At 37.0% G+C, this 11,906-nt stretch overlaps 1 protein-coding gene across 1 annotated transcript in view; it reads left to right on the top strand.

The window, feature by feature from the left end:
- The window catches only part of LOC107092295 (contactin-associated protein-like 4), a 199,202-nt gene that overhangs the window by 156,396 nt on the left and 30,900 nt on the right, over positions 1-11,906 (top strand). Inside the window, exon 18 of the mRNA XM_015386681.1 lies at positions 9,637-9,876. Coding sequence (XP_015242167.1) covers positions 9,637-9,876 — 240 coding nt within the window. The remainder of the gene's footprint in view (positions 1-9,636; positions 9,877-11,906) is intronic.

Below are 11,906 nucleotides of genomic sequence, written 5' to 3' on the forward strand. Positions count from 1 at the left end.
AGAGTCCTCAGATAATGAGCCAACCATCCGCAGGTGTGTGGGAGGACCAACGAGAACAGGGCGCCACCTGGTGGTGGGGAAAGAGAACACAAAAAAACAAACACAGCCCACACACACTGGATTCCTAACACTGGCTGAGAGTTATCGGAAAAAGTTAGGTACCATATGGATCCCTTAAAAAACAAAACAGAAAAAAACAGTTAAGCTGCATGTTAATGGATGCAAAACATGGGAAAGATCAATGATTCTTTTTCCAATCAGACTTCATTCCTTCATTTCTCAGCAAAAGATTTGAGCCTGGCTGAAATAAAATCCTGCTTTGTTCAACCTGTCAGTGTCAATAGAGTCCTTATCTGAAGTATCCACAAACCTAAAACTAAAAACTTTTTTTTCCAAACCACTTTGTGCCTTATCTTTGAATTAGTTGAACTAAACTTAACAGATACTGTAATGCAGCCACTGATCAAATCCACCCAAATGGTGTCATGAGAAGTGAGCAGGAGTTGTACTGTTTTAGCAATCAAGAAGCAATAATGGAGAAGCACTAACAACTCTATAATTGTTCTTTGCTTTAAAGTGAGAAATAAAGTAGTTTTTCCAAATGCAAATAGCTATTTTCACAACTTACACCTTCAAACAAACTCTCCTCCACTTTCTCTGATCAAACATAACCAAGCTGCCTAGTTTTTGACTTAATAAAAAGGACACATACTGATTTTGATGTTTTCAAATGAACTGCTCCTGCTAACCAAGCCCCTCCAGGGAGAACATACATTTCTCACTGGGCGACTTGTTAACCTGCAGGCTGTTCCTCTCCACAGACATGAATTATGCAAAGATAATGTTGGGTTATTTAGGTTCTGCCTCTTTAATGTTCTCGTTTTAATATATTTCAGCATCCCAGTACATGGGTTGTATTTACAAGACAGCAAACTGTTTCATTGTTTGAATTATTAGAATCATTGTTGGTTTGTGTAAATTCATAAGCTGTATTTATAGGCGTAAATCCTGCCCTGCTTTACATACTGTAGCTGTGAAGTCTGTTGTTTTGATTAATGAGCCATGTTATTTGCTTTCATGGATTTATAATCAGCATTGTGCCATTTCTTCTGTTGGGGCTGAAATCTGTCCACAGCAGTTTGAGGTGAGCTCAGCTGTGTAGAGATTTGTAAGCAATCCTTCAGCCTTGTTTTGGTCTTCTGTGTTTTTGTGACTTACCTTTTAGAGAGTTTTTGTAGAGTTTATACTCCCTCAAAACGAATAAATGTCATCCTATTCTAAGAATCTTAAGCCTGAAATGCTGAATCTTAGCAACCTCATTGCTTTATAAATCAAGCATTCATTTCTGCACCATCTCTTTAGAGATTTCTCAATCATGCATCGTCCCACGTCCTCTTTTATGTCTTTTCTTTAGTTCGCCCCACAGGTCTTTTGATCTGGGGGGAGCAATGATAGAACCATTTTTGTGTTTATTTGGCCATTATCCTACTGAAAGCTCAGAGATGACCCATTTTTCTGCTTTCTGGCCCAGGCCAGCAGGTTTTTATTGAAAATATACAGGGATATCTAAGCATTCATGATGAAATCCATTCTATTGAGGTTCCTTGGGGCAGTTCGAGGCAATGGATTTTTCAGGATAGGAGTTTTTTAACTTTTGTAATAGCCTATGGGCCAGTAGTTTATCTGAAATGCTGTAAGATTAGATAGGAAAACCTTCATTATGCAAAAATAGCAATATGCTATTTATCTTCATCCTAAAAAAGCTTTTATTTTGCATTTTACCTATTTAAGCTAAGAGCAGACACCACAATTTCATACTACTCAACATTAATTCAATTCTTCTCTTTATCTACATAGCACCAATTCACAACACATGTAATCTCAAGGCAAATTACAGAGACAATTCAAAAGGTCTTACAGTCAGATTGGTTCAAAGTTTCTATCTAAGGAATACCAGATGATTGCATCAACTCATTGAGGCAATCCCTCACATCAAGCATGCCTTTAGCGACAGTGGAGAAGAAAACTCCCTTTCAACAGGAAGAAACCTTAGCAGATTCAGGCTCAGTGTGTGCGGACATCTGCCGAGGCTGACTGGGGTTCAAGGAGACAGAAGCAGACATAGAAAAAGAAGAAGAGATACAAAAATGTAACTGTCAACCAGCTCGACAGGCGGCCCCATCCAGGAAACTCTGGCATATGTTGGATAAATTATCGGTCAGTTTTGTATAAGTTATGAGCATACATATGGCAAGTATGTCGAGAAACTTCTTGACATATGCCAGTGTATGGCTCATACTTGGGCTATAAGTTACAGGTAAGTTATCTGATCACTGAAATACATTAAGTCTAAGTTACTCATAAGTTACAGTGTCTAGCTTATTCTTTAAAAATTCCGAAAAAGTTTAAAAACAATCCACTGGACTTGGTTTCCAAGGTTTAAAGACGTTTCTCTTCCCCTCCAGGCAGCTTTCTCAATTCAAATGTCTGGATCCGCAGTCAGTTTGCATGTTTCCAACCAATACAAGGCAATACAAACCAAGTCCAGTGGATTGTTTTTAAACTTTTACGGAAAGACTATGACCTGGATGACTGAGAATCTTCATCAGCATATGTCTAGCTTATCCAAAACCTATGAGTAACTTGTGCATAACTTATGCGTAACTTATCAAGAACTTGTCTCCAATGCATATCAACGTATCTGACGTGTTCCAGACGACCGCTGAACGTGTTGTTAATGTACAGCTACTGTTCGATGTAGTATTGGCAGCATTTTGGTATGAAAGGGGGTTCACAGGAGGAAACTGTCAGTTCTCCTCCAGACTTCATCCCCATCATAGGGTGAGAGAGAAGGCGAATATGATGGATCCTCCCTGGGTTGACGGCCATGGCCATGACCAACAAACTTCCTAGCAGACATGACGTATCTGCTGCAACTGCAAACCTCCTATTTTATTCTTTTGGCGGGCGGTAAACAGCACCTAAGTTAATATTGCAATCAATTAAATCTTTTTATGCAGGCCCGGGCACCTCCGGGCGCATTGCTGCCCCCCTCAGAACACTGGCTTGTGACATTTCATGGGCATTATTCTGCTGTGCATTATGCATATGTTAGGCTGTCGTTAGACATATGTTCTGGACTCGTTATGAATAAACTATGCCCACTCCAAAATTGAAAAAATACATAGTAAGTTCAGCATATGCCAGTGTTTTAGAAGATTCTGGGACATCGGGCATACGTTGGCTAAATTTTTAAGGTGTAACAGGGCTTAACAAATTCTGCAGACCTGGAGAATAGAGATAGAATGAAGCAGAATGATGAAAAGGAGTACCTATGTCCTCCAGCACTCTAAGCGTATAGCAGCATACAGTAACTATAGGTTTTATCAAAAAGCAAAGTTTTAAGCCTGGCCTTGCTCATTGGCATTACCAATTGATCATTTCCCACATCTAGGAAATGTGACAGAAGTCAGGTTTAGGGTAGACAATAATTCAATATCCATATATACTGCAAACTTTATTCAGTAACAATGACTTTTCCCATATTTCGAAATACAGTACAGTCTATGATTACTGCATTTTTATCACTGACTGACATCACAGGTTTTGTGTTGTTTTAGGTGTTTTGTAGCAAATATTTCTAAGCTGTTATAGTGGTGGAAGTGGATGATCCTTTTAAAAATAAATCTCATACAGGCGTTTTTACAGGCATCTGTTATAGGGCATTTTTGGCTGTCTTTCTCATGCTTTAATGTGGCCAATATAGATGAAAAACCAATTCTACTGAAACATCTTCTTCCTGTGCATCATAAAAACATGAGACAACATGTAAAGACTGTCCACATGAGTAGCAGATATAAAACTTTAGTTCATCTGATCTGATTTTGTCAGAAAAATACCCAATTATACAGAACACGTTTAAACTATTCACAAGTTCTGTAACTTAGTATGATAAATAGAAAACAATTTTTAAACAAATCACAGGATTACAGCATATATTCTCTCTACACAAACGCCCATCTGCAAAACAGTGTTTTCTGCATAAAACCCATGTATTCAATACGTCCAGTAGGTAATGTATCCATATTAGAACAGGTTCATCCAGTGAAATTAAAGGTTTATACCGTTTGCTGCATGTTTAATCAACCTACACAGCAGATAAAAATTCACTGTGAAAAAAAAAAAAGGTTTGTTACAGAGACAAAACTATCTCACAGTAGTTGTGTGCTTGGGCATTTTTTTATCATTTATAACTCTGTGATAAGGTGAAGTAACGGTAGAGCAGGAAAGAGTAGCTCTGGTTTAAAAGGATGTAAGGGAGGAGTCAGTAGTATCTATAAGTACTCCTAGATGTACATTTCTTTCAAACAGTTACACACGTAAATGTAACAGATATAATGTACCTGGTTGCTATCCACCTCTGAAGAGTTAGCCTGAGAACATGGTACTATTTTTGGTAATGCCCACTGAGAGTACAAACCTTGGATGCAGAAGTAACTTCTTCTGAACATCAGAAAAACTAGGGAGGTTGTTGTTGATTTCTGGAGGTCCAAGGGGACAGATTACATCCTGCTCCTGGTGCACCAAGAAGCAGTGTAGCGTGTGGATAACATCAAGTTCCTGGGCTGTCACATCTCTCTGACCTGTTCTGGACCTGAAACAACTTGACGCTGATGAAGACGACTCAGAGGATCTTCTTCCTGAGGAAGCTGAAAAGTGTTGGCCCATCCTCTGGGTTGCTCAGGAATAACAATAGAGAGCATGCCATGTTCAAGTACAAAAGTGCGGTAAGGGAGCCTTAGGACACGGGGACGAAAAGACTTGAACAGAGCAGAGGATGTCAGATTGTCCTTTCTTGAACTGGACTTTCATACTGCTCACCTGTATGTACTCCTGCTTTCAGGAAAGCCATGCAGAATTCAAATTGAACTATCTGAGAACCCTCATGTAGAAAGTTTTAGGAAAAGGGAGGGACATTGAGTAAAATTCATCAAGCTGATTCTGCCTCCCATGTCGAGTTTTAAGACAATCATAGCAGCAGTAGAAGCTTAATTTGTTTCACAGCCAGCAGTGTTGATTGACAAATCAAACTCTTATCAAATCCTTTCTGTGTCAATTGGGGTGGAGGTTGGACCTGACCCAAATACAGAGACTGAAGTTGGTTTCTTGAAGAATTAACAAAAAGAGTAACATAAGCAAAAATCCAAAACTACTGAAAACCAGGAATACTCACAACAATGGGGCAAAGAAATTACGACAACCAAGCAAAGAGTGACTGAACAGGAAGAGATTATATGGGAGAGAGAAACAAAGACCAGGCTAATTAGCAGATTGGGAGCAGGTGTGAACAGAGGAGGCAAGAAGGGAGCTAGGGAAAGGAGGCTGACACAAGATGGCAAACAAGAAATATTTAAGAACTTATATACAATCAAAAATAACTAGATTACAAAATGGAAATAAGACCAATGAAATCTCAGAGATGAAATTTGAACAGAACCAAAACCATTAAAGGCTGGAAAAATAGGCAAACAACTTCCCACCCACAAAAAAGCGTAATTTTGCAAATTTTTCAAAAAGAAAAAGAGGGTTTTCCAGCTAAAACTGGCATAGCTACATTTGCTTTACTTCAGCCTTCCTCCTCTGATTGACGCGTTGACATCATACAATTCGCCGCATTTCATTGGACAGCATTTCTATATCGAGACAAACTTATTTGAAGGCTAACGGCAAGATGAATGGACTTTTGTGAATTCACAAATCTCACAGTTCATATTGAATTTTTTGCAAGGTAAAGTGTGCAGAGCTGTTACCAAGAAATTTAAACAGAGGCTGTGAATAAAGATAAAGTTGGTTCCTTTGATCTTTTTGGATTTTTAAAATAAAATATAAGGACACATATGGATTCTATTTACTGGAACCATCAATTTTTTTTACAGCTTTATAATATTGCTGGGCTTTGCATTCATCCACCACATAAACTCTAGAATATAATTCCCAATAAAATACATTAAGTTTGATGTTTTTCTAGGCTTAAGGTTTGGTGATAAAGAAAAACCCTGCTATCAGTGAAGTTACTCTGAATGCAGGGACACTCCTCCACTGCAGTGGGTCTAGGATTACATCATCTGTTGTTAACAAGTGCTCGTATTCCCCCTGTCTGCTCACAGAGCCTGAAGGTGAGTTGTACAAATAAAACAGACTGTCAAATTATAGCTGATTTTGGTTAAGACTAGGTGGTTATATTCTTTTCTGGATATCTAGAAACGTTAATTTCATCCCTCATAGTAACAAATTGCTCTCTCAATGCAGATACGGTTATCTCTGTCTGTCAAGCCTTGCAGCTTTGATCACTCAGAGCTGCTTTATCTGTAGTTTCTTCACTCTTCTCTCTGAGCAGAGGCTTAACCATCAGCTTTGCTTTGTTCTTAAAATAAATCTATGCTTTACATTCCTCCTTTTTAGTACCAAATTTGGTATTCTTACTGTCGATTTATTTCGATTAACAAATTGCTGGTATAGTCATCCACTAATCTGTGCAGACTGAGCTTTGTTTAATGATTCATTAATAAAAGGTTTATCCTTTCTGGTCCTCTTAAAAAGCCTGAGTTATTTTAGACTTTTAAGGTTGTTAAATGACTAACAAGGTCAAGCGAAGAGCTTTTCAGTCTTCAAAAGGCTGGAATTTCCTCGAGTGAGTCCGATTTTGCTCCAACTGTGATCTGATGAGGAAAACACGACCATTTGCAATCATGCATGGTTTTCAGTCGCAGCCTCAGGACAAGCTGTGGATGAATTTTCACCTCAGCCTCAAATTTCTTTCTGGATAAAAACGAACATGAAGTGTTAAAATGTTAAAAGCACTCTGAGGCATTTAGTAACCCAAGCTTCTATTTTCACAGGAGGAATTCAGTTGTTGTTATTGTTGTTATTGTTCTCATTTAACCACTTTTCCCAATGCTACACTTGGTTATTTTCTAAAAATTCCAGGTTATGGTAGTAGGACAAATCCAGACTTTTTCCCCCCTCATGTCGATGTTTTATGCTACTAATTGTGGATTTAAGTCAAATGCTAAATGTATATCAGAGGACTCATTTATTGCTTTTTGTATTCTTTACTTTCAACATAAAATATCTATTAGGCATACTCATTTTGAAAATCCAAAGTTTGATTAATTTATAGGCATTCAAACCTCTAATGCATACAATAAATGTGTCTGTGATGTCACAACGGGCAGCACCATGAGTTGAGATTCAGATTAATATGAACATCAATCAGCTTGAAATATATTATTTGTAAGCAGTTAAAATTTACATTTTAAACTGATTAAAATAGTAACATTTTCTATAAGACAAGGTTTTGAAAAAATACAAATTTAATGATGTCTGTTCACGTCAGGACTCAGAACGGAGTACCCAGTATTCAAAGCAAGACAGACAGTGGGGTTACTTAAAAAGCATTTCTTACATTCTTACAAAAACAATCTAGAATAGGTAAATATGTATTAAATCAAGTGTATTTACTCTTAATCTGAGTAGGTAAATCAGATAGTTTGCTAATGGAATGAGTATGTTTACTCTTAAATAAGATAATTAGATAATATGCACTTGAAATAAGATAATGCAATTGTTTTTTTTTATTTTAAGTGTAAATTGTCTTGTTCCATTGGCAAAATTTCTCTTTTACCTCCTCAAACCTAGAACAAATGCACTTATATTAAGAAAAAATTACTTATCTAGATTTCGATTTTTGTTTTTTGTCTTCCAAAAAAATAAATACTCCTTAGCAGCAACTGATACATTCTATCTAGGGTGGCCCTAAATCCATGCTGGTATCATTTTTAGATACACAGGGAGGGTTTTAAATGGTCTTAAATCAAAAATATGATCGTGGAAATGAGGTGCACCATCAATGCTTTAATGATGTTGGGGGGGTGGGCGCTTTTTGGTTGTTGCTAACTATATTACCTATCACCATTAATTTAAAATCCGCATCTCTAATTAGGATTTGTTATTTTCAAATATGTTACTAAAACCTGCTTTGCATTTTTTATTAAACCCTTTAAAGCCAGATTAATTTTAATTAGATCGCAATTTGTTAAACCTCAGAATTGAGAGAAGGTCTTGCTTGAAGCTTTAAATATGAATTTTACTAGAATGAATTTCTTGCAGGTGTTTGAGGCTGAGTTAGTTGCTCTTCTGGGAACTGTTGAAGTGAAAATGTGAATTTGCAGCTTAATTACCGGAATCATTATGCAGAAAGCAGAATAACAGTAGCTGTGAGTTTGACACTGATTAAACTGTGGTGATATTTGCATAAAAAGCCTGATCGGTGGCTGTTAAGTGGATCCGTGTCAGCGTGTGAGTGATCGTTAGAAGTTTATCTTTTCATGTATTAATGTTGGTCATTTACTAATGAAAGACAGACAACTGCTCCTCTTTGTGTTTTCCCAGAAGAGACACTAAAGGAGGTTTCCTGTCATCTGTAGCATTACAGCTTTAATAATTTATGAGTCATATCAGAGCACAGACTGTGGGCCTAGAGAGGAGAGTCTTACAGTGATTTACTGGTGTGGAGAATAGGAAGCTGTCATCTCGAACCTCAGAGAGCAAACAGCTGCTTCATGAGTTTGCTCTTCAAGTACAAAAGGAGCTTCAGCTCGTGATCTTTACTTTGAAAGGTTGTCATGTTTGAGCTATGGGAACAACAGAATCCCATCTGAATGAAAAAGAAAAGCATCATTAAAACTCCTCGTTACACAATTCCTCCTAACTTACTTCTTCATTTTCAGCTGAAAAGTTTTTCTTTGAAAATCATGAAACTTGAGAATGTGTGGTTAATTCACTGCAGGGTCGGCTGCTGGAAACCAAAGAAAGCATTTGCTTCATTTTGAATTTATATGCAGACCCATGAAATATTAGAGCTTATGTCTCTTTTTAACCCTGTGGGAAAAAGGTTTTACTTACAATGGGAAAAAACGATCTAGAAATAAGTAAAAATGTCTTGAATTAAGTGCATTTACCCTTAATTTGAGTAGGTAAATGAGATAGTTTGCCAATGGAATGAGTATTTTTACTCTTAAAATAAGATGATTAGATAATATGCACTTGAAATAAGACAATGTAATTGTGTTTTCCTATTTTAAGTGTAAATTGTAAATTGTTCCATTGGCAAAATATGTCTTTTACCTCCCCAATCCAAGAAGAAATGCACTTATTTTAATTTCAATTTTTTCCAATGTAGTTTTTATCACACACTGGAAAAATGATCAAGAAATAAGTAAAAATGTCTTTAATTAAATGTATTTACCTTTAAGTAGGTAAGTAAGATGATTTGCCAATGGAATGAGTATTTTTGCTTTTAAAATTAGATATTTAGATAAAATGCACTTGAAATAAGACAATGCAATTGTGTTTTCTTATTTTAATTGTAAAATGTCTTGTTCCATCTTTTACTTCCTTAATCCTAAAACAAATGCACTTATTTTAAGAAAAAAATGACTTATCTAGATGTTAGATTTTTTTCCAGTGCAGCTGTTTGGAAGATTAAAGCACGCTATTTTTCCTTTGACTGTATCTTTATTTAAAAAAGAATATATATATATATATATTATCATATTTTCATGTGTATGTCTCCAGGAGGCACGGCGTCCAGACAGAGGGGTTTCCGAGGCTGTATCCGCTCTCTGCAGCTGAACGGAGTCACTCTGGACCTGGAGGAAAGGGCAGAGATCACGCCCGGGGTTCGACCCGGCTGCCCCGGTCACTGTAGCAGCTACGGCTCCCTGTGCCAGAATCAGGGACGCTGTGTGGAGAAAACCACCGGCTTTCATTGTGACTGCAGCCTGTCTGCTTACATCGGAGCCTTCTGCCATACAGGTACGCAGAAAACAGAGGTGACTTTAAGTCTATATTTGAGCAGAAAACAAGAGCTATAGAGCTGTAATCAACATTTCCCTCTCACACCAAGGTGAACTGTGTATAATAGTGAATAAAGATAAAAAAAACAAGCTTTATTTCTTAGTTCATATCTTGCAGAATGACCCACAAATCTGTGATATCTATTTAAATTCTATATTTACTTATAGACAAAGACCCCAATCACAGTAACAAGGATTATACACTTATAATAAGAATTTTGACTCTGATGAGATCTAATTTCTATTTTTTCATTAATCTGATGTAATATTCTTATCTTAAATGTTGTAATTCTACATGACATCAAAAACTAATCATAGTTAACAAAAATGAAGGCTTTAAAACATCAGACTGTGTCTAATTACTATTGTGTTTTTTCTAATTGAACAGAGTTACCAGGAAGGTTTTAAACGATATCCTGTTTTATTATGTATGACTATTTTTAAGTTATTTAGCAGTTTTTCTCCTGAAGAAACATAGAAATCCCTCTTGAAACTTCCCTAAAGCTTCTACATCGTGCTTTTTATACCTTTCAAAATCACCTACAGGCAAATATATAATGAAACAACACCTTTAGCACTACATGGGTATTGCTTTTTAATAAAATATGGTTCTTTTCTTCCAACCCTAAAGAAAAAACACTTGCCTTCAAATTGAAGCCAACTCCCCCCGTTTCATGACCTCGCCTTATCATGCCAATAGGAAGGTTGAACAAAGTCAGAGACCACTCGCTGCCAACAACAGATTTTCCAGACTTAGACATAATCTAAAAGAGAGAGGTTTCTGACCTGTTTTGATTAGCTGCCAAAAGAGAGACCTCATCTTAACTTTGCACTCTGCTTCACATCACTCCTTCCTGATAGGAGATAGTGGGCATATTTTGCAGTCAGATCAGCATACCCCATCAGACCACCATAACCATAGTCAATACCCACTTTCCCTTCAGTTTATCCCTTTACTTTATCCCTTCAGTATATCCCTTTAGTTTTGTACAAAAAATACACTTTAAACTACCTCAATGGGCGTTTATCCCTTCAGTCATGTATAAAAAAACAATTTACTTACTTACTTTTTGGTGTTTTTTGAAGCGTGTGGAGATCCGACCTTAAATATTTTTTTGTACATGACTAAAGGGATAAACAGGACTAGCATACGCGTATGCAAATCTGAGATCTTGAGCATGTGTATTGACTATGGATATGCTGATCTGACAGAATGCCGGCACTGCGTGGTTAAGGTAGCTGGTTCCAGGAGTGAGCCATGTTATTTAGATGGCTTCCACCTGCTGATTTAAATAGGTCAAGGAGGTGCTGCTACACTGACAGCAGGACTCATGTGGATTACGCACAGATGCATAAATCAAGAGAAAATAAAATAAGATAGAATAGAATAAAATATAATATAATAGAACAGAATAGAATTAAACTCTATTGTTATTACACTGTCACAAGTACAAAGCAACAACATGTAGTTTGCCTCTATCCAGAAGTGCTATACAGGATATAGATAAGTATTAACATGTGGGCATGGACTATTCAGATTATACAGGAAAGTTGGAATATGGATTATATGTATATATATTAGGGGTGGAACGGTTCACAAAATCCACGGTTCGGTTCAGTTCATGGTTTCGTGGTCACGGTTTTCGGTCCGGTATATGTTTATTGTTACACCGAAAAATAAAAAAATTAATAGAAATTAATGAAAAAATAAAAATTAATGAAATTAATGGAAAAAAAAATTATGAATTGTAATTATTTTTAATGATCCGCAGAAACCATGGATAATTTCCGCAGGTTCTGCTGCTTTGAATTTAATCATCTCGCGCATGCCCTCTATCATCTCCAAGGAACTCAGAGCGGAGCGGAAGGGAGCAACAGCGGAAGCCCAGACCGCCTGCAGGGCGGAGAGCTGACAGAGTATGAGGGATTTCGGGGTTAGCATGACATGTTGGTCGTGTTGCTGTTAGCATGAACAAAACGTGTTGCACA

The sequence above is a fragment of the Cyprinodon variegatus genome, unplaced genomic scaffold (assembly GCF_000732505.1).
Source record: "Cyprinodon variegatus isolate N-32 unplaced genomic scaffold, C_variegatus-1.0 Scaffold17, whole genome shotgun sequence".
In the NCBI taxonomy this organism is placed as follows: domain Eukaryota; kingdom Metazoa; phylum Chordata; class Actinopteri; order Cyprinodontiformes; family Cyprinodontidae; genus Cyprinodon; species Cyprinodon variegatus.